Source organism: Dendropsophus ebraccatus, chromosome 2 (genome assembly GCF_027789765.1).
Source record: "Dendropsophus ebraccatus isolate aDenEbr1 chromosome 2, aDenEbr1.pat, whole genome shotgun sequence".
Lineage (NCBI taxonomy): Eukaryota > Metazoa > Chordata > Amphibia > Anura > Hylidae > Dendropsophus > Dendropsophus ebraccatus.
Window position 1 is genome coordinate 40,884,735 of NC_091455.1, and position 23,648 is coordinate 40,908,382.

Genomic DNA, 23,648 nt, shown 5'->3' on the forward strand with positions numbered 1-23,648 from the left:
GAAAATAAAAAGTGAATAATTAAAAAACGTGACAATAAAAATAATGAATTATATTTACAAATGTTAATAAAATGATGATTTACATCTAATTAGGGAAAAAAATTTTTTTAACTTTCGTCCATGATTGGTTCTCTTTAAAACTGCTTTATTCCCAGGCTTATAGCGCTTTTATCCTTTGGTCTATGGGGCTGTGTGAGGTGTCATTTGTTGCACCATGATCTGTTCTTTCTATCGGTACCTTGTTTGCATATATGCATGCAACCTTTTGATAACTTTTTATTACAATTCTTCTGGATTTGAGGCTACCAAAAACGCACAATTTTGCACTTTGGAGGGGATTTTTTATTAATAAAAATACTTTCACATTAATTAGAAGCCCCCTAGGGGACTTCTATATACACAGCACTGATCTTCCATTGAGATCAAAGCGGTGTATATAATAGAGCACTGATCCATTGGATCGGTGCTCTATTAATTTGGTCTGCTGCAGACCACATCTACAGAATACCGAGCCGGGTAAGGAGAAGGGATCCCCCCTCCGCGATCACAGACCACCATGGAGAGGCTATGGAGGGCATTTAACCCCTTGTGGCAAAATGACGTTCCTGAAACATCATGTAAAGCAGGTAGTTCCTGCAACATGCTGTCCCTGCCTCCCCCCGCTGTCCCTAACCACGATCAGGCAGCGGGAGGTGGCTGTGTCACACAGCCACACCCTGCTGCCCCTGCCCGGAGGGGAGCTGCGCTCCCCCTGGGCAGTTAACCCCATAGGCACCGCGGTCCAGGCGACCACAGTGTCTATGGGGCAGCTGGGGGGAGCTGCCTAATGCGTCTGGGCTGCTATGGTATTAGAAGATCAGGCCCCTGCACTGAGGCAGGGGCCTGGTCATATGAATGAGCTGTCAGGTTCTAACAGCTCATTCATTCTAGAATACATTACAGCACACATGTGCTGTAATGGATTATAGATGGACCTGCAAAAGTTAAAGCACACACATACACAAATACATACATACATAAAATAAATATAAATGTGGTTGGTAAATCTACAATAACAGAATTTAAACCTGCCTGGGATAAACATATATCTATCCTAAGATAATAAGAAAGGAAATACTAAAAAGGGCAAACTAGATGGACCCAGTGGTGGTCTTCTGACGAAATAATATATATATAATATTATATATATATTACATACATACATACATACACACACACACACATTCCCCAACCCCGTAATGACCCAGTCTATTAACCAGTTACATTAATTAACCCGCCCGATTAGCGCCGCAAAAAGAAAAGCCCTCACATAACTTCATTGGCGGAAAAATTAAAATATTACTGCAGTTTTTACAGTGGAGGGATTTATGGGGGTAACATACACGCCCCACAAATCCACTTCAGAACTGAACTGGTCCCTAATAAAATCAGAGCTGAAATTTTCATTAACATTTGAAAAATCGCTGCAAAACTTCTAAGTCCTCTAACATCCTAACAAGTAAAAGGACGTTCACCAAGTGACGTCACCATAAAGCAGACATGTTGTAGATGTTGCAGTAATAATTAGTTCATGTGGCATGACTATCTTTCTAAGGAAAAGAGAATTTTGAATATATAGAAATATAAATATATATGTGTTTTTTGTTTTTTTTTACAAAAACTACTGAGCGTATCAACCAAAGTATACCACAAACAAAGAGGAATAGGTCACGAAAAAACTCTCAGAATAACCGTGATAGTTAAAAGAATCGCAGAGTTATCATTACATAAAGAGAGACAGGTGAGATTTGAAAAATAGGCCCTGGATATTAAGAGGCCCTGGATATTAAGGCCAAAACAGGCTGAAGAGGCAAGGGGTTAAATGCAGCTGTCATGTTTTGAGAGCTGCATTTAAAATGTCCTTATTAGCGAACGCGGCAATACCGCTAATAGCCGCGGTCCTGGGCTGCAGAAAGCAGCTGGGATCGCAGCGGTTCAGAGGGGGGGGTCGCAGCGTTGACCCTCTCTGAACTCCCCTAACGGCGCCATGACGTATGAGATATGTCATGGGTCAAGCTAGGGCTACCATGTAGCTCTACTTATTGACTTAAAAGGGTACCAGTCACTGTGTAGGCTTTTAAACTTCCCCATGGAAATGTCCTAAGTGTCGGAAAGTTCCATGCACAAGTCCCAAAGAGAAAAATAGGATTTATGCATAGAACTCATTGACACCTAGGACATTTCCAAGGGGAGGTTTAAAAGCCCACATGGTTACAGGTAGGCCTTAAAGGGGTTGTCCAGCGAAAATCTTTTTCTTACAAATCAAACGGTGTCAGAAAGTTATATAGATTTGTCATTTACTTCTGTTTAAAAATCTCAAGTCTTCCCATACCTATCAGCGGCTGTATGTCCTGTAGGAAATGTTTTATTTTCATTCAGACATAGTACTCTCTGCTGACATCTCTGGCCGAGACAGGAACTGTCCTGAGCAGGAGAGGTTTCTAAAGAACTAGCATTAACATTAGAGCTATAAAGCTTTAGCTTTTCAGGCACGATGGGTATTCTAGTTTTGCAACAGCTCGAGGGCCGCAAGTTTCTCATCCTGGTATAAAGAGCCTAAAGGCCCTTCTGTCTCCTGACGAATTCCACTACAACATGGTGTCTTCATGGGTATGAAATGCCCCTTAGTGACTCCCCCTTAGTACTGTGCGATCAGACACAGAAGCGTTATATTATGTGGGGATAGCTTTTAATAGAATGTTTAAGTGTAACGGTCATTTTTTTTTGCAGAAATCAGTAGTATAAACTATTTAAAGAAACTCTATAATAGGTTTTATTAGGCAAAAAAAACCTCTTTCTGTACTCAAAAAGCAACTTCCCAGCCTCCCCCCCCCTCACTTCTTATCTGTGCATTATCAGGCAAAGCAGTCTTCATTACAGAGAAGCCAGTATAGACGGGTTCTGCTCTCTCCATTGTAAGCCTATGAAGGGGGGAGGGGCTGAGGGAGATGAGGGAGCAGGAAGAGGTGACATGAAGGTCAGCTGTTTGAATCCAGAGGTTTAGGTGCCCAGATAGTCTACAGAGGTCAGAAAGGTCAGTGCTTATCTAGGAACTTGCTGAGAGAAGATTGCAGGGTGTTGTGCTGTGTAGGACTGCTCCGTGCTCACTCACTCCTCTCAGCCCCTCCCCTCTCCATAGAGCATAATGGAGAGAGAAATCCTGCTTCTTCTAAAGTCAGGGGGGAGCCAGGAAAACAGCTTTTTGAGTACAGAAGGAAACTCTTCTGCTAAATAAAACCTATTGCAGAGTTTCATAAAATCGCTTGTACTATAGATATTTATTGTTTTCAGAAAAATGACCCTGAAATGACAGTTACGTTTTAAATATTTTAAAAAAATTGAAAAGTAATAAATAAATGAATATTTCCAGCATGGCAACTGCATGCTCCAGTAAACAGACCAGTAGGATTTACCTCTTACCGTATGTCAAACCAGTCATAATTATGTGCAAAGAAAATATTAGCAAATGCAAACTTACCATTAAAGCAATTGCAGAGGTCATCATGCGTCACAAAAGAAAATGTATGACTGTGTTAAGGAATAAAAGCATACACATAACCTTATATTTTTTCTTTATAAAGTCACCTGGCCCTTAGGACATCCTAACAAGCCCTCAAGCACAAAGAGTCATTTAAAGATTATTCATCAGGGAGTCTAAAAGGATATTGACCCAGATTTACAATAACGGTCTTATTCTTAAAGGTGTTATCCGGCACATAAAATATTATATATTGCTGCCCTATAGGAAAATTAAACAAACAAACAAACAAACAAACATCTTCTCCTTATCTCTCTGCACATTCCCTGGGCCCTCCACTGACTGCAGCCTCTGCCTCTTTGAGGATCAACTCGCGCAGGCAGTCACAGTCCGTGGCACTGTCCCAGCTCAGTCAATGATGGGCTGAGCAGGCTGTCCTTGCTAAGACAATTGCATCATGGGAAAAGGAGCGATTGCAGTCAGGGAAGGACACCAGGGATGTGCAGAGAGGGAAAGGGGGAGGATTTTTCTACCAATCTAGCAGAATATTGTTACATGGTGGTGCATCATAACCTATACCCCCTTTTGTAGGACACAGCAGAAAGTTGACTTCTACTGTTACATGTACATGTTTTTTGGTGTATCTACAATAGTAAATCTGGGCCATTGATTTACTAGGTTTACACCTACACCTGTGCCTGTACTGCAGTTAAGAAAAGGATATATTTGATTTTCAGAGTCATCCATAACATTATTGATACTCTGCTGCAGCCACACTTTCTGCTGGTCCAGCTCCTTCTCCTTCAGATCCAGATCTCCAATTTCTGCCTTAAGATTCTTTAATCTATCCTGGATTTCTTTTGTGTTGCATCCAGCACCGACACCCCTTATAAATGAGGCAAATGACATAGAAAAACATCACATAATAAAGGGGAGGTGACAAACATATGGAGTGTCTTCATTGCAGTAACTTTATAAATCTTTAAAGGAACATCAAGCAGAAAGTCTTCTCTTCCATCTCCTTTCTTTTGATCCTATAGTTTTATATTGGGATTAAAGGGATTATCTAGTAATACAGAAACATTGCTTCTGTCTTAAAACAGTGCTCCACCTCTCCAATGTGTGGTGCTGCAACTATTTTCTATTTACTTCCAACTGCAAAATTGCACACAAGCGGAGTGCTGATGTTTTTAGAGGAAAGCAGCTATGTTTTTCTAATCCTGGATAACCCCTTTAAAGAGAACCAATCATTGCAAAACTCTATAAACCTAATAAACATGCTAATACAGCTCCTAACACCGTGCACAAGCATATGTGTCTACAGAGTCCCTGGACACCTGTTTGTGCACTGTGTTAGGAGCTATATTAGCAATGATTATTAGATTTTATAGCGAGTTTTGTGATAACTGGATCATTTTAAAATTAAAGGGGAACTCCGAAGAAAAAAATGTTTTTAAATCAACTGAAGTAACAAAGTTATACAGACTTTATTTCTATAAAAAAAAAAAATCTCCAATTTTCCAGTACTTATCAGCTGTTTTATGTCCCACAGGGAGTGCTGTATTCTTTCCAGTGTGACACAGTGCTCTCTGCTGCCACCTCAGTCTGTGACAGGAACTGTCCAGAGCAGGAGCAAATCCCCATAGAAAACCTCTCCTGCTGCAGACAGTTCCTGACATGGACAGAGGAGGCAGCAGAGAGCACTGTGTCACACTGGAAAGTATACACCACTTCCTGCAGAACATACAGCAGCTGATAGCTACTTGAAGACTGGAGATTTTTAAATGGAAGTCATTTACAAATCTTTAGAACTGATTTGAGAAAAAGTAAAAACAAAAGTCTCCATATGCCCCAGGATATCAGCCATATTCTGTGTCCTGTTTTATTGTAAGGTGGCAGTAGAAGGCCTATACAATAATCTCCAGATAAAGGATGCCCTCTCCATAAATCTCAGTGATTTATCCTGCTCTACTCAATCTCATCCACAGCTTAGACCATTCATTGCTGCTTCTCAAGGTGAACTATAAAGAAAAGCAGGGTTTCCTTCTGTTTGTGTGCAGGATAAGGAAGACATACCAGAAGTTAGGCTCCAAAAGGTATGCTCTCAACGATTTAACAGATATTCACCCAGAGGTGTCGCCAGTTCAGGATGACGTCTGGGATTGACAGGTTCACTTTAAACCCGTAGAGTGGAAAACTGCCATATACAGGGAAAAAATAGTCCTAATCCTTGTGTACATACAGATTACCGCTTATCCTGAAAAGATGCACTGTAAAGAGACTGTACCACAGTTTTTTTTTCCCCCTTAGCCGCTCGGTGCTTGCTCCCAATGGCGTGGCTTTTTCACTTTACAACATGTTTGATAAACCTCCCCCATTTTTTATAATATACAATATGTACATGGTACTCTGTGTGTTACTGAAGTCTGATGTGAATGTACACTAACTGTTAATAGATGTTCTTACTTCCACTGGATGCTGTTCTTTGACTTCTTCTCTATCAGACCAATTCCCTCCAAGACATTAGTGATATCATATATTCTGCGCTTCTGTCTCACAGCCAAGGTATCAGCTGCCTGAAAAATAAATATATTAATTGTCAATGAAAGCAATATTTTTGCCCCCCTTTACACATAGAAATAATGTTGCCATGTAAACGCTTTGATACAACAGATGCAGGAAAAGTCAACTTAAAACTTTTCAATGGCATCTGCTCAGTTCAGAGTAAAGGTGATGTTTGCTACATCTGTAGATCTTGGAATTTCCAGACATCAGGATGTTGGTAGATGCAGTTTCCTAGTGACCGTCCGGCATAAAAAAAAAAAAATCTAAAAATCTGACTTATAATTGAAATTCAAATATTCTCTGAAAGTTTCTTCTTTCAGCTCTATGAGATGAGTCAATAGCACCTTGTTATGTTCGGATCCGACACCCGGTTTATATGACCATTACCGTTGTTTTTTTGATGTCGCGAATCAGTGATTTGCTAAATCACGCACGGAAAGCAAGCGACAGACTTGACTAAAGAGATGGCTGTCTGGATGTGGGAATAAATTATCCAGCTCTGCAGGAGAGACTTCTACAGGCGGCAATATGTATCCTCCCGCTGTATGGGCCAGCTGTGTCAAGTAGAGCATGACAGGGACAACTCGGTACAGAAATTACCAATAGTACAGGCAGTGCATATATACCACCAGAATGCACAATGTAAGGCGGCCTACAGCACCACATCTTCACAGCATAGTCGCAAATTCTTATAATGGCGGTACCGATGTATGTAAGGGTTCACTACTAAAACGTGGTCATCTATGAGCACCATGTAGAGGCTACAGATAACTAGGACATGTGGAAAATGTATCCATGTACAAATAGTAAAGTCTGCAATCTCCATTCATGTTTAAATTCCCCGATATACAATTTGCAGCCTGCTCACAGGTTCACACTCCTGTCATACGAGTGTCCTCCCACTAATACTGTGTTTCCCCAAATATGCGCTCTGTCTTATTTTTCCAAGAAGAATTCACACGCACAGCAGGCACAGAGCATACTGTATGGCAGCTTCCAGCCACCAGGGGGAGCTCAACACAGCACACTTGTACAGCACAGCAGAGACAGTGTACAGTATGATGGCAGCAGGGATATGGAGTCGGTAAGCCGTAACTCCGACTCCTGAATTTTCTCAGGACCGACTCCAACTCCCGACTCCTTCATAAATGGCCAGTCATATACCAGGGGAGTTATTTATCACACTGGCTCAGCAGCTTCTCCCTAATGTCCTACATGATTTCTGAGGGAATAAGGAAACATAAAGCAGATTCTCCTGTGTGCAGTGGATGCAGCCAGTCTCCATGTCCTGAACAACTCAGAACTAGACTAGATGGAGCAGGTGGTCTTTTTCTGCTGACAATCTTCTATGTTTCTGACTAATTATTCACCATACACAAAGAAACACTGCTAACAATGCCAGATCCCTGTGATATAGAGGTCAGCCATAGTGATATACAGGGGGTCACACAGTGATATAGAGAGGGGTCACACAGTGATATAGAAGGTCACTGTGGGGGCACGCCATAGCAGGGCTCCAGACTAAAAATTTTTACCTGGGAGCCATTGGCTCCTAACCTGAAAAATGTAGGCGCCAAATAGAATATTTGGTCGCCAACATTTTAAACCATGTAAAATTAATGTTATGTTACATGGGACTTACTGTGTGCAGAGGCCACGGCAGCCTCCTCCTCCTTTAGATCCTTTCTTTTCTTAGTTTGAAAACGTTCAACATGGAAACTTGCAACTTGACAACCATATCCAGTCTGACTCAGTACTTCAACTTCACTTGGCTAGCCTTTTAATGAGGCTTACTCTTCTGAACTTGAACTTAAAGGGAACCTGTCGACCCCCGTGCCGGGGTGACAGGCTCCCAACCTCCCGTTAGAACCCCCTATACTTACCTCATCGCGCCGGGTCCTCATCGCGCTTCTGAAGATGGTCGGGTCACAGAGATCTCAGCCGCTGCAGCCCGGCGAGCGCTGAGAGATGAGTCCAACGCTCATAGAGAATGACGGGAGAGTCCGGCGCTCCGTCATTCTCTATGAGCGTTGGACTCATCTCTCAGTGTGCGCGCCGGGCTGCAGCGGCTGAGATCTCCGTGACCTGACCATCTTCAGAAGTGGGACCCGGCGCGATGAGGTGAGTATAGGGGGTTCTAACGGGGGGTTGGGAGCCTGTCACCCCGTCACCGGGGTGACAGGTTCCCTTTAAAAGCTTGCAACAGTCTATACATACTGAGCTAGACTTATGACTGCAGCCATAGTGACCCCCCACAAGATGTGTATATAAATAGATATATCTCTCACCTAGTGACTAATGCAAGTGACCCCCTACAATACAGACACCTGAGGGGCCCTGATAATAATAATTGTGCATATATCTATCTCCCAGTGTCTGCAGCCAGTTTGCCCTACACTTATAGATGGCCCCCTCCCCTTATAGATGACCCCCTCTACCCCCATTATAGATGCCCCCTCCTCCCCCCCCATTATAGATGCCCCCTCCCCCCCCCCCCATTATAGATGCCCCCTCTTCTCCCCCCCTTATAGATACCCCCTCCCCTTATAGATGGCCCCCTCTCCCCCCCTTGAAGATGGCCCCTCTTCTCCCCCCATTATAGATGCCCCCCCTTCTCTTCCCCCCATAATAGATGACCCCCCTTCTCTTCTCCCCATTATAGATGCCCCCCCCCCCTTTCCTCTATGGTAAGCAGTATTTAAAAAAAACAAACACACAAACTCACCTGACAACCCGCTCCCCCGGCGATCCTCTTCTTCTTCAGGCACTGTCCCCGGCTGATGCGCGGCTGCCGGGGGTGTCCCATCCTATCCCCGGCAGCGCGGCGCGTCAGTGAGCTCCCTGTACGCCGGGGCTGTGACTTCTGACACAGGAAGCGTCTCTGACGTGCGCTTCCTGTGCCGGAAGTCAGGGTCCCAGGCAGTTCACTGATGCGCCGCGCTGCCGGGGATAGGACGAGACACCCCCGGCAGCCGCGCATCAGCCGGGGGCCCGGACTTAAAGAGACAGCGCGCCGCCGCCGGGGCCAGTCGCAAATGGCGCCCAGATTAATAAATCTGGGCACCATTTGCAAAATGTCAGTCGCATTGGCGACCATTTTGGTCGCCATCTGGAGCCCTGCATAGCATACACACACACACACACAGCCTGTCGTAGCCATAGCACACACACACAGCCTGCTGCAGCCATAGCACGCACACCACACACACACACACACACACACACACACTGCTGCGGCCATAGCACACACACAGCTTGCTGCAGCCATAGCACACATGCACACAGCCTGCTGCAGCCATAGCACACACACACACACACACACACACACACCTGCAGCCATTGAACACTAAAGAAAAACACACAATATTCTTCCAGAGAGAAAACACCACACAAGGACAGAGGTTACTGCTACACTACTTATGTCTTCTCCTCCTCCTCTATATTACACAGGATATCTTCATATTACACTGCTGCTCATATTCAGTCATCCAGCATCCAGGAAGAGAACAGCACAGATCTCCCCCCACACAATGGACTCTTCCAGCTCAGAAACAAACTGCCAAATAGTGACCCACCACCCTTATCGAATAGGGCCAGTGTCCTATTAGAATGTTGCTCATAATATATATTCATGAGCAAAACTTGTAAAATTCATATGAAAATTCAATTCAAAACTTTTTAAAGATTTTTTTTTAAAGCTGGAGTCGGTACATTTTTTTCCCACTCCAGCCAAAACTAGCTCCGACTCAAACTCCACAGCACTGGATGGCAGGCAACGAAATAATGGCAGACTGTGTGTAGCTCTACATCTGGTGGTAGGGGACAAAGGGGATGGCGGCAGGAGACGGGCCTCTGGGCCTATTGATGCCTTGCCTGCACATTTACAAGTGACGGCTGCAAAAGGGAACATTGGGGTTGGAGGAAGGTGATGGTCTTAATCTAACCAGCTAATGCATATCGCCGTCTCCCAACTGTTCCAGATAGATGACGTTGGGGGACAGAAGCATCAGGCATGTTGTATTTCAACTGCCCAATCCTATTGCTTTCTGGCTTAATCACCCATCCCACAATTCTACTACATAGAAACTCAAACAAGCATTCATGGGAGAGGTGGGGGGCAGCATTAATCATGAGACATATTTGTGGGATCACCATAAGGCTGACAGCTTTTGTGTGTTTATGGCCACCTTAAAGTGACTGTACCACCAGGCCCAGGTTGAAGCACTGGAGGCGGGCCGACCCACCCTTAGTGGGAGGAAACTCCAGCCCCTCTATGATTGACTCCATTAGAATCAATGGAACCCAATGGACCCACTAAGGGTGGGTCGGCCCGCCTCCAGTGCTTCAGCCTGGGCCTGGAGTTACAGTCACTTTAAGGTGGCCATAAACACACAAAAGCTGTCAGCCTTATGGTGATCCCACAAATATGTCTCATGAAGTGTTATGGTTATGTAACATAACTTTACACATGTCAGAGACACAAAAGTTTTTATCAGTTGGGGACTGGGTGTCCAGACCCCCATGGATAACTAGAATAAGCCAGGAGAAGTCCTTAGCTGAGCACTTCTCTCCTCAGCTTACTAGTACATCTATGAAGCCAGTCTCCTGCATCAAGTTGGGGAGAGAAGCGCTAAGTCAAACGATTGGTGGGGGTCTTAACATCCAAACCCCGACCAAAATCAAAACTTCTGACATGTCAGGATAGGGGATAAGTGGCCCCCTCTGATCTTAAGAATGGGTACAAAATATGAATAGAGCGGCTGGTTGGTGTGCATTGCCGCTTTATGGAAGCTGTACATGGCAGTCCTAGGCATCTCCATAGACCATAAATGCAGTGGTGGCGTACATGCTGACCCGCTGCTCCATTCAGATACAGATTCTGCTCACACCCGAACAGAAGAAAGGAGCCATTTTTGGAAGAGTTGCCATATTTTTCCAAACCTGGATAAGACTTCAGTAACATATCAGGCTTTAAAGGGGAACTGTCAGCAGGTTAGACAAATCTAACCTTCTGATATGTCCCTATTGAACAGGAGACACCAAGGGGGAAAGTATGTCTCTTCATCCTCACCACCGTTAGTCGTGTGCTCCTCAATCTGGTAAGACAGGTAGGAGCACGGCCAACCCCATTGAGCCAACTGGCTGGGGGAGGATTGGTACTATGGGGGTGGGCAGTGCTCCTAAATGTCTTATTGGACCGTGAAGCAAACTACTAACTACACTAGAACGGCACCGAGGATGAAGGGAAGAGTCATACTTTCCTCCTCGGTGACATATCAGTAGGTTAGATTCATCCAACATGCTGATACTTCCCCTTTAAAAGGGGTATTCCCCCCATTATTTTATCTTTAATACATTGCCCACCCGTAGCTTTCCATCTTTCCAAAATAAAGTTATTATGGATTCTGCACAATTTTGCTGTTATCTAGATGCATTCACCGCCACTGAATGCATAGAATCATCAGATCTCAGTCCACTCCGACACGCTCCCTGCTCCTGGCCCCCCCCTCCGAGACGGCATCACGTGTCCTCCTTCTCTTCAATGGGCCGGGTTAGTGCTTCTAACTCAGTCCACTGGAGTGAGGGAGGAGAGTGAGACGCTGACGGCTGCAGCTGCTGATCTCCCTCTCTGAAAGCAGCCCCCCCAGTGTGTAAATACAATTCCCCCCCACCCCCCACCCCACTGTGTGCTTCCCCACAGTGTCCTGCCGCCCCCACATCTCACCGGATGAGTCCAGCTAGGTTTAGGGGCATTTTATTTTTTTTAGCTCTTGGCGGGAATACCCCTTTAAAGTGACTGTACCACCAAGCCCAGGCTGAAGCACAGGAGGTGGGCCGACCCACCCCCAGTGGGAGGAAACCCCCACCCCTCTATGATATGGTTCCATTGATTCTAATGGAGCCACGTCATAGAGAGGTGGGGGGTTCCTCCCACTGGGGGTGGGTCAGCCCGCCTCCAGTGCTTCAGCCTAGGCCTGATGGTACATTCACTTTAAAGTGACTGTACTACCAGGCCCGAACTGAACCACTGGAGGCGGGCCGACCCACCCCCAGTGGGAGGAAACCCTAGCCCCTCTATGATACGGGTCTATTGGTTCTAATGGAGACGCTTCATAGAGGGGCTGGGGTTTCCTCCCACTGGGGGTGGGTCGGCCCACCTCCTGTGCTTCAACCTGGGCCTGATAGTACACTTTAAATCTACTTCAATCTTGGATTTCAGGAAAAACATAAATAAGGCCTATGGCTGTTCTCATGTTTTGCCGGACTTCCTAGGGCTGCATCCCACTTCCACAGCTGTGGGGGCTCCAACGCTGAGGGTCTGGATAACGTTGCCGCCTGCAGAACATTTTGACAGATCCGCTCAACACGAGTCATTGACATACATGGACCATCATCAGATTTGCTTACAGCGTATGTGTAGCCATGCCCCTAGGACTCAGTTCACACTAGCCTTCGATTCTGTCGCCCATAGCAACCAATCACAGCTCAGCTTTCGTTTTACCATAGCTCATTAATATTTGAAAGCTGAGCTGTGATTGGTTGCTGGGGGCAATAAAGAACACGCATCCTGTAGTTTCCACTCACTGACAGCAAGCAATACTATTGAAATGTCAAGGAGTTGAATCTCAGTGAGCAGTACTGTCAGCAGACACTAGGGGCGCTATAGGACGCCTCTCCAGCCTGGTGGGTGACAACACCGCCACTGCCCCCTGCACCTGCCGCAGCGCTGACACCTGACCACAGGGGGGCGCCCGTCACTCACCACTTTCAGGTCCAGCACTCCGTCCTTCGCTTCCTGCAGCAGTGACACAAACTTGCTGGTGAGGAGCCCGAGACTCTTCTCGTGTCTGCTGGACACCCCTGCCGGCTCCGCCATGTCCACTGCCCGTGATACCGGGGGCAGGCCTCTGTAGCCCGCCCCCCTCTACCGGGTAAACACCGGGGGACTCTCCACGCAACACGCGGAGCACCACGAGAGACGCGACTACACGGGAAGTGACGTGTGGCCGCAGCGTTGCCCGGGGAGACAGAAACTTGCAGGAAAAGATGGTACCACACAGTGACATATCTACGGAGCCCCGCCCCTTACGTGAGGCCCGTGCGGCCATATTGGATGAGGGCAAGTGGAGCGGCATATTGGATGAGGGCAAGAGGAGCGACGGACAGGACGCGTGTAACATTCTCCATATCACAGCAGCAGTACAGCCCGCGGGATTTATACAGAAATAAATTTTATACTAAGGGGTTTTCTCCCGGTTAGTACAGAGTTTCCTATTTCCAATAAGGAACCTGGTCTACCCTGTGGCGTGCGCTCTATGGTCATGACGTCACACACGCTTGGACCAATCAGAGTCCTGAAGCAATTGGGGAAGCTATCGGCTATTGGATGAAGAAGAGAACAACACAGAAACACGTGCTGTGCGGGATGTGGAGCGGCCGGGGGTCCTGGGGATATACTGAGGGGAGCAGTCAGGGGCTTTTAGAATAGGCTCCATAGACGACTTTACTATGAGGTTGGAAAGGGGGCAGTCTCATAGGAGAGTCTCTAGGGAGTGTAACTAAATAATGATTCCCTAATACAAAGAAAGTCCAAATCACCCAACAAAATATATAAAAAGACTCCCCTCAACTTCCCTGTGGAAAACAGCCGCAAAAAATAACCTCATACGGCCCCTAAGGTGGAAAAATAAGGCAGCGTATACATGGAGTAAAACTGGCGGAATAGGTTTTTTTTTGCACAGGAAACACTTTGGTGCTGCATGTGCAGGCGGGTTAACCCTGTGAGATGTGTATGTGCAAATTATACCAATGCACACCCACCTGGTTAGGTTGTACATATTAGACACGACTCTAAAGGCCCTATTCCACGGAACGTTTTTGAACGATTATCATTCATAAAATCGCTCAAACGACCGCTCGTTAACGATATTCGTTCTGTGGAATGGCTGTAAACGAGCGAACGACAACGACGAAATCGTTGTTGTCGTTCACTATTTTTTTTCAACATGTCGAAAAAAACTGTTGGTCTTTCAACAATAATTCGCTAATCTTTTCGTTGAATAAAAAATCTTTTAGTCTTTCTTGAAATGTCTACCTACATGCTCAGCCCGGCGAACGTTTTAAACGACCATGTGACGATGTAACGACCGCAAAAAAATCGTTACACTACAGATATTGTTCACGTTCCCACACGTATTATGTGTTATCGTTCGCTTAAAAAAATCGTTAAGTGCTTGTTAACGAGCGGTTGTTGGAGCGAGTCTATGAACGATAATCGCTCCGTGAAATAGGGCTATAACGTAGGTGTATAAGGAGTGCTGCTGCCTTTCACTTTCCGATTTCCCCTGTTGTGGGATCAGGATTAAAATCCAGATAACCTTGCAACAATTGTGGATTTCTAGGCGCTCAAACCTCCGAACTCGGGCACAGTCATTCCACTACAATCAAGAGGCAGAGATTGCCGTTATTATTGCCAACCAGATGTATTCTTTATTGTAGTGCTATGTGTTTCAAGGGTTAACCAGCATGCCTGATGAAGAGGGAGGTTAACCCTTTAAACGTGCAGCACTACAATAAAGAATACATCTGGTTGGCAATAATAACGGCAATCTCTGCCTCTTGATTGAAGTGGAGTGACTGTGCCCATTGCTTCACGGTTAATAGGATTTTTTTTGCAGTAAGGTTGGATAATAAAGGAAAGGATAGGAAAGATAATCTAAACTTCTTACTTGCTGAATGCACTTGCTGTCTTTCCTATGGACAGCTTAGACATTTACTATTAGAATAGAATGATAATAACTAAAGAAAAAACAAAATTATAAGGTGTTGTCCTAATCTTTACAGCCCATAAAGTCCAATGATGCCACCCCGCATGCCCTCCACAGTTCAGTCCAGGTGGTCGGGTTGCTGACCATATGATGCCTGGCAAATTCTATACATAATAGTTATATCATATTAATTAGAATTGAGCTCATGCCTGGAACTCATGGATCATTAGTAAACAAAAATTGTCTGGACTTGAAGATCGTTCAATGTATATGGAGGGCTCCTTACTCTCACCGGCAGATGATGGATAGGGTGTGCTTGATTTCATCTAGCCAACCTTTTTGTATTTAACTATGTATTTTAATTCAGTAGGGACTCCCCTCAATTTCATAATCACCAAGGCAAAAAAAAAACCCAATCAGCAGCAGGTTAATAATAAGGTGAGAAGGAGCGTTTATTTGGACTCCTAACCTGCTACTGCCCAGACCCGGAGTGTCAATTTTTGATACTCTGGGATTGCTCGTACCCGACTCTTCCCAAGAACCCTGTGGAAGCGGGTACTAGGGTAATAATGTGGGGGTTTACACTAAGACCCAGCTTAGTAAAGGATGCCAGCTATCAGGCAGCTTCCACTATTAAGCCTGTTAAGCGAATTAAAAAAAAAGCACAATTCACCAGTTACTATTTATTTATTGAAATGAAAACACCCCCATACCCCTCCTGGACCAAATTTATCAAAGAAGAAAAAAATCCACTGGTCATTGATGTATTCCACCAAACCAAACAGTCCATGGGATTCGAGTATCGGAATAAAAAATTGTTAGTAAATAGAAGGCGCTCTTCCATGCTGCACTTGCGGCTGCGGCCTTGCAATTTCATTATCTAGTGTGTACGCTAGCTGCCGCAACTAGAGCAGCATGGAATGACATCCACAAAGTGCTAAAAGGCTGAGTTACCACTTTGCATTTTAAACATAAACGCAATGTGGGAACTTAGCCTAACACTCATCCTCCATAATCCTGTCAGTATTCATCTTCCTCTATACTGCAACCTCTAGTGATCTTTACTGAAGGCTGCAGTACAGCTGAAGACACAGCCAGAAGTGGGGAGGGATAAGTGCCATGTTCCCAACATAGGAGCAAAACATTATTCTAACAGTTGTTCTGCTCCTTTACTGTAAGCAATGATCTGTATAGCTACCAAGTGGTTAAGTGGGGATTGCTACCTAGTGTCTGCCACGAAAAGTTAAATGACAAATGACATACATTGTATGCCTCCTGCTCTGCTGGAGCCTGGCTGCTGTTGTATGCCACTGCTATACAACAACTGCCTGCTCAAAAGCAGAAGCCTTCTGCTCTTGAGTGGGAAACCCTATACAGAACTGAGTGTGGGCTTTTGTACAGTAAGCATTGGTACACTATGCTCCGCTGCTTACTGCCCTGCCCAGGGACTTATTCATCACTACTTAAAGGGATACTCAGGCAATTCTTCTTTTTTTTTCTTTTTAATCAACAGGTGTCAGAACATTACATAGATTTGTAATTTACTTATATTAATTTTCTATTAACTCCATACACAACGTGGCCTCTGCACCCCACCCACAGATGAAAATCGCAGCTTACGATTGCATTGCAGGGGTGCCAATTGGACCAATGCACCACCAATGACAGCTGTGAAAACAGTTTATATGCTGTAATCGCGGACTGCTTTTTGATGATAATAGCTAGCACCCACTGGATATGCCATCCCTGGAGCCTGTGTCTTACTTTCTCACTTGACCCATACACCATGAGTTGGGAAGGACTTTGAAATGATGGTTTGTATGTTAGCTCGGCTTAAAGGGCAACTCCAAGTGAAAAAAATAAACCTGCTGCAGAAGCATATAGCATTGCTTACCTGTCTAACCCAGTTTTGAAACTACCAAAAATCCATTTGCTTTGGTAAAACAAATCACCAATATACATTTATTACAGTAAATGCACATAAAGTTCTTTTTTCTTTGCACTTACTACTGCATCAAGTGTGGTGTTCCACCACAGTTGTTGTGTATGCACCCCAGTAAGTCGTTCACTCAGGTTACAGTGGGAGATGAAGCACCTTAGTTTCCCCACTAGATGCCACTACTGTTTGTTTGTATTTCTTATGCGCAGCTGAAGTCAATGGGTTAACTGTCTTATGTCATGTGATGTACACTATGCTGACTAGAGGCGAGTGAACCTCGAGCATGCTCGAGTCCATCCGAACCCGATCGTTCGGCATTTGATTAGCGGAGGCTGCTGAAGTTGGATAAAGCTCTAAGGTTGTCTGGAAAACATGGATACAGCCAATTACTATATCCATGTTTTCCACATAGCCTTAGGGCTTTATCCAACTTCAGCAGCCACCGCTAATCAAATGGCGAACGATCGGGTTCGGATGGACTCGAGCATGCACGAGGTTTGCTCATCTCTAATGCTAACCAATTGCAGGGGCTCTTTCTTCTATCCTAACCTATCATTTTTCTCTCACCCACACTCAGCCCCACCACTCACAGGAGGATTTAGATTTACCTCTGTAGGAAGGAGTTAACTTGGTGGAGAAAGTGAGTCAGATGTTAGTCAGTTCTTAGTGACAGAGGACATACAGAGAACAGTTCCTGCAGAAGTTAAGCCAGGGCCTGACTCCGGCCAGGGCCCCTGACAGGGAACAGAAACAGAGAAAGATTTTCTATTTACAAGCTCCCACTACAGTTATGCAGTGCTAAGTCCTAAGTAGAGGAAAAAAGCCACCTAGGTTTACCCTAGCCCACTCCAAGAACCTCTCAAAAAAGTGCAGGGCGATCTAAGAGTAAGAGGAATCGACCCCAGAAGGACAAAGCTACCAAAAGTAAAGGTCTACGTATACTATTGTGCAATGCAAGACAACCGGAAATCTTGGAAGTCTGCGACACCCAGATAACCGAAGACTCGTCACCTAGGACGAGTTCTACGATACTAGGGGGCAGAAGGTGGTCAGACTTAGTCTAAATGTGAGTACGAGTATAACTTATCTACCTTTATATCCTTCAGTTCCGGCAGAGTACAGGATCTACATTGGGCAGGGCTCTGTTGGCAACTCCTCTCCTCTCTACCTCTACAAAGCACTTCTTCAAGCGCCTATTCCTAAAAAAGCACTAAGTCTACTCTATTGTCAGGAATCAAGTTTGTCAATATTTGTGTTGAGTGTACTGGTCTCTGGCAATTGCACTTAGTAAACTGTTCTATTTTTATACAAAACGCACGGGACTCTGCTTCCTCTGTTTGTACCTGCACCCATATACACTACACTGTCTACCTTGGGTTATATTTCCCCTTCTCTGTTGGTGGTGCTACCGACATCCCGGGTGGGTCTACTACCACTCCAGGTTGCCGTGACAAGTGCCCAAGGGACCTGCAACAAGCCTGGAGGTTACCGACCATTGGAGACATAAAGCGACCACAAAGCAGGTATTAACATCACACCTGTTTACTACTACAGACTGGCGTCACAACAAAGTAACGAAGACACTACTGGCCAGTACCACACAAGGTTTCACTTCCTGGATAAAATGATGATGTCACGACCCGACTCCCAGAGCTGTGCGCAGCCCGCACAGCCCTGGGAGTCGAGTCGTGACATCACCATTTTTAAGTAAAGCCTTGATGTAGTAGTAAGTGCAGGGAAAAAGGCACTTTATGTGCACTTCCTGTCATAAGTGTATATTGGTGATTTGTATAACTTTTACAGGACAATACAATAAAAATTTTCACCGGACTTCTCCTTTAATTGCAGTTCTTTATCATTTCATTGTGGTTCCCCCCCCCCCCCCAGGATTGGGGGATCCAGCCAAGCCTCCTGTGACATGACCCCCTGCCCCCTGTCTGCATCATCAGCTTGTGCCTAGCAAACACACACAATGCGACACAGAGGCATGGAATCTCTGTCTCCTAAGGGTCCGTTCACACGAAGCAAGACTGGCGGAATTCTCCGCCGCAGAATCCCGCCAGCCTCCCTGTCATAATGACAGTCTAGTGAAGGCTTGTGCGCCTCCTCTCTCCGCGCTGAAGAATGAACATGTTCGCGCCAGTTTTGATCCGTATGAACGGAGAGCAGACAAAGCAGGAGACAATGTGGATTGGCACAGAGGCCAGTTTTTTTTACTTCCTGGATGTCAATCAGCTACCAGTATGGCAGAACTGTACAGATATGGTAATACATTGTATAGAAACAGCTATATAACTTTTAATAGAAAAATAAGTTTTCTCTATCTAGAGTTCCCCTTTAACATAAAGTATCAAAAAACAGAAACGCCTGGTATTATACCATCTTTGCCCCTCAAGGTATTAAAATTGTACCAAAAATGTGGTACCTTGTGCATTTCTTAAATTGCCTAATGTAAAACAAGGGCCTTGTCTTATATATATATACATATATATTATAGACGTGTCACTGGAGAAGTGTTCGAGGGGGTGTACATCTCACCTAGGTTACTTCATAGTGTGAGATGGTAAGTCCAGGAGGGATCTGTTACTCAGCAGTGCTATGCTGATGAGTTATTTATTTTTACTGGGCCTGGATTTACATGGAATGGCAGGTAGGTTTTGGTAGTGGGACTTGCCATTCCCTCCCCTCGATCCAGGTCAGGTGTTGAGATCAGGTGAGCTCTGACCCTAATCAGCCTGAGAAGGTAAAAGCTCACACAGTGTGAAGGTGGTTGCTCTCAGCCAGGAGTGATCAGCCTGTGTGTTTGGTGGAAACTGCGAATGCAGCCATTGCTGGAGCTTATATACACCCTGCGATATCAAGGTGAAAGACGCTGTGTTATCTAGTGTCAGATAGGTGAGAAACCTGTTAGTAAGCGCCCAGACGGGCAAGATCTTTTGTTTGTTTTTGTTCTTAAAAAGCGCGGTGTTGCTGTATTTCTGTTTGCTGGACTGTTTATACTGCAAATAAACGCCAAGCTGTTCTTTTACAAGTCCAAGTCTGCTGTGAACTGTGTCCAAACACACCATCCCCCGGGAAGATCCCTACAATTGGTGCTGCGGAGCGGACAAAACGGTTGCTAGGGGCAACGGTGTGCATCAACTTGGCTACAGCTGCTTATGTCCTGGGTGAAGGCTGCTGCTTCACTCCAAAAACAGTCAAGCAACATGGAGGAGATGATGAAGCAGTTCATGCAAGCTCAGACAGACGCTAACCTGCGCCATGAACAGGCTAATCGGCAGCAACAACAGACTCTGACAGATGCTAACCTGCGCCATGAACAGGCTCTGACAGACGCTAACCTGCGCCATGAGCAAGCAATGGCTCAACAACAGAAGCTTATCGAGCACCTGATAGCAAAGCAAGAGGCGTCTGCAGGTGCTAATCCACAGCCGGTGGCAGCGGCCGCTCCAGAGACTTTGTCCGTGAGAAGAGCTGTGCAGCGTGCGCTGCAAAAGATGACTGCTGATGATGATGTTGAGGCCTACTTAACTGTCTTTGAGCGTGTGGCTGAGCGAGAAAAGTTACCATCCACTGAGTGGGCAGAGGTCATTGCTCCCTATTTAACAGGCGAACCTCAAAAGGCCTACTATGACCTCAGTGAGCAAGAAGTCAAGGACTATCCTCGGCTAAAAGCAGAGATACTCGCCCGACTAGGAGTTACTGCTGCTGTCCGTGCCCGGAGGGTCCGCAACTGGAGCTACAGTCTGGACAAGTCAGCAAGGTCCCAGATGTATGATCTGATTCATCTGGAAAGAAAATGGTTGGAGCCAGACACCTCTACTCCTGCCCAGATCCTAGAGAGGGTCGTGATGGATCGCTACCTTCGAGCACTTCCTGCTGATCTGCAATGCTTGGTGGGACAAGGTGACCCTAAGAATGCCGACGAACTTGTCAACCTTGTGGAGAGGTTCCAGGCGACTGAGGACTACCTCCGTGATGTTCCTGCAGCATCTTCACCTCCCCGGAGTGCCAGATCTGTGCCGTCAGCTGGTAAGAGACTTCCATCTATTGGGGGAGTGTGGAGGGGTGCTGATAGAGGGAAGAGCGCTCAGGGGCAAAAGACTGGTGATGGTCCCAGGTGGCTAAGTGTCCCTAAAAAGGACTCCCTGCCAAGGAGACCAGGCCCTATCCAGTGCTGGAGGTGCCATGAGACGGGACATATCTCTGCCCATTGCCCTCTTACCAGTGAGCCTGTGGACAGGGCCGTCTTATCCATTGGGCAGGGTAGGCGGCTGCCCGGGGGCCCCTGCATCCTAGGGGGCCCCTGCCCTCTGGGACCTGTATTTTTAGCTTTATAAGACGCACTTATAAAACTAAGTGCGTCCTATAAAGCAAAGACGGCTCCCAAGCAGTGCCGAGCACCGCAAGGAAGCTGGCCTGCCCGCCCCCTCTATTGCCGCTCACTATGCATATGCATAGTGAGCGGCCCTGAGCCACCCCCTCCGCCCACCCAGCCCGCCCCTTCTATCGCTTCTCAGCTGACAGCCGATCAGAAGCCCAGGAAAGTGCAATGAGCAGCACTTTCCTGGGCTTCTGATCGACTCAGCTGAGCGGCGATAGAAGGGGCGGGCAGTCCAGGAACTCACCTGTCCGCTGGCCCCAGCAGCTCCTCTCCCGGCAGCGCGCACTCCCGACATCCTCCGGGCACAGGCAGCGGGGTACAGAGACGCTGCCTGTGTCCTGGATGTGTCATGCAGCCGGACACTTCCGGCACAGGCAGTCTCTCTGTACCCCGCTGCCTGTGCCTGGAGGATGTCGGGAGTGCGCGCTGCCGGGAGAGGAGCTGCTGGGGCCGCCGGACAGGTAACTCGTTTGTTTTTTGGGGGGGGCACTGGCTACTATTGGGGGGCACTGGCTACTGTGGGGGGCACTGGCTACTGTGGGGGGCACTGGCTACTATGGGGGGCACTGGCTACTGTGGGGGGCACTGGCTACTGTGGGGGGCACTGGCTACTATGGGGGGCACTATATGGGGGGATTGGCTACTATGGGGGGCACTATATGGGGGGATTGGCTACTATGGGGGGATTGGCTACTATGGGGGGCACTATATGCAAAGATGTGGGGGATTTGATGGTGGCGGTTGGGGGGGGGGGGGCCAATTCGCACCTCTGCCCAGGGGCCCATAATGCTGTTAAGACGGCCCTGCCTGTGGAGTGTGGCGCTAGCCGGCGTCAGTCGCTATTTGCGGAACCGTCATGTGTTGCGGTCACTGGACTAGAACCGCAAGTCTGCAACATTACTGCCAATGACTTCCCTGTTAAGGCGTTGCTGGACTCAGGAAGCCTTGTCACCTTGGTGCATGCCAGCCTGGTGACTGGGGACTTTGTGCCAGAAAGACATATGAGTGTGGTGTGCATACATGGTGATACAAAAGTTTACCCTATAGTACTGGCTAATGTCGGGACTGAACTAGGCACTGTACAATATGAAGTGGGTGTGGTTAAAAACCTTATGCATAATGTGATATTGGGGCGGGATTTTCCACTGTTCTGGGCTCTATGGGGGAAAAGAAAATCCCCTGAAAAGAGTGAGGATACCCCTAAGTCTAATTGCATTACCCACGGTAAATGATTCTTTTCCTTTGCAGGTCCTGGCTGGTGAGGAAGAGGCTCCTCCCCCTGACCAGAATGTTCCAGACTTAGAGGTGTCTAGGGATAATTTTGGTACTGCACAGTTGCAGGACCCTACTCTCAAAAATGCAAGAGAACAGGTTGCGGTTATGAATGGGGTACCTCAGGAACCAGATGCTGAAAAAAGATTTCCACATTTTTCTGTGACTAACGATCTCTACTATAGAGTCACTAAGATTAATGATGAGGTTGTGGAACAGCTTCTGGTGCCTAAGCCGTACTGGCGTCAGGTACTGGACATGGCCCATAATCATGTCCTTGGGGGCCACTTGGGGACTGACAAAACGCAGGAGAGAGTCCTCCAGAGGTTTTATTGGCCTGCGATTTATGATGACATTAAAAAGTACTGCGAGTCCTGCCCCACATGCCAGCTTAGCGCCCCAGTGTCTCATTTCCGCAGTCCTTTGGTTTCGCTCCCCATCATAGAGGTACCTTTTGACCGCATTGCAATGGACTTAGTGGGGCCCATTGTAAAGTCGGCTAGGGGACACCAATACATCTTAGTTGTCTTAGACTATGCGACCCGCTATCCTGAGGCTGTGCCCCTAAGAAACACTGCATCTAAGACAATTGCACGTGAATTGTTTTATATGTTTTCCAGGGTGGGGATCCCCAAAGAAATCTTGACCGACCAAGGTACCCCGTTTATGTCAAAGGTGATGAAGGATCTATGCAAACTGTTTAAAATCTCACACCTACGTACCTCTGTATATCATCCCCAGACAGACGGGTTAGTGGAGAGGTTTAATAAAACCCTGAAACATATGTTAAAAAAAGTAGTGGAAAAAGATGGTTGTGATTGGGATCACTTACTACCTTACCTGAAGTTTGCTATTAGGGAAGTGCCCCAAGCCTCCACAGGGTTCTCTCCCTTCGAGTTGGTCTATGGTCGTCACCCTAGGGGTTTGTTGGATATTGCAAAAGAGACCTGGGAAAGTGAGTCCACCCCATACAAGAGTGTTATAGAGCATGTAGCACAAATGCAGGACCGTATAGCCACTGTAATGCCCCTAGTAAGGGAACACCTCCAGAGGGCGCAAGAGGGCCAAAGCAGAATTTACAATCGTTCTGCAAGAATCAGGACATTCAGCCCTGGTGACCGGGTACTCATTCTTGTTCCCACGGTAGAAAGTAAATTCTTAGCCAAGTGGCAAGGTCCCTATGAAATTGTAGAGAAGATCAGT

General features: G+C 46.4%; 1 protein-coding gene across 1 annotated transcript in view; it reads right to left on the reverse strand.

The window, feature by feature from the left end:
* Positions 1-13,122, reverse strand: part of E2F5 (E2F transcription factor 5) — a 26,990-nt gene extending 13,868 nt beyond the window's left edge. Inside the window, exons 1-4 of the mRNA XM_069957423.1 lie at positions 12,846-13,122; positions 5,984-6,093; positions 4,240-4,403; positions 3,518-3,559 (exon numbers count right to left, since the gene is read on the reverse strand). Of these exons, the coding sequence (XP_069813524.1) occupies positions 3,518-3,559; positions 4,240-4,403; positions 5,984-6,093; positions 12,846-12,959 (430 nt within the window). The 5' untranslated portion in view covers positions 12,960-13,122. The remainder of the gene's footprint in view (positions 1-3,517; positions 3,560-4,239; positions 4,404-5,983; positions 6,094-12,845) is intronic.
* Between the last annotated feature and the right edge of the window lie 10,526 nt (positions 13,123-23,648).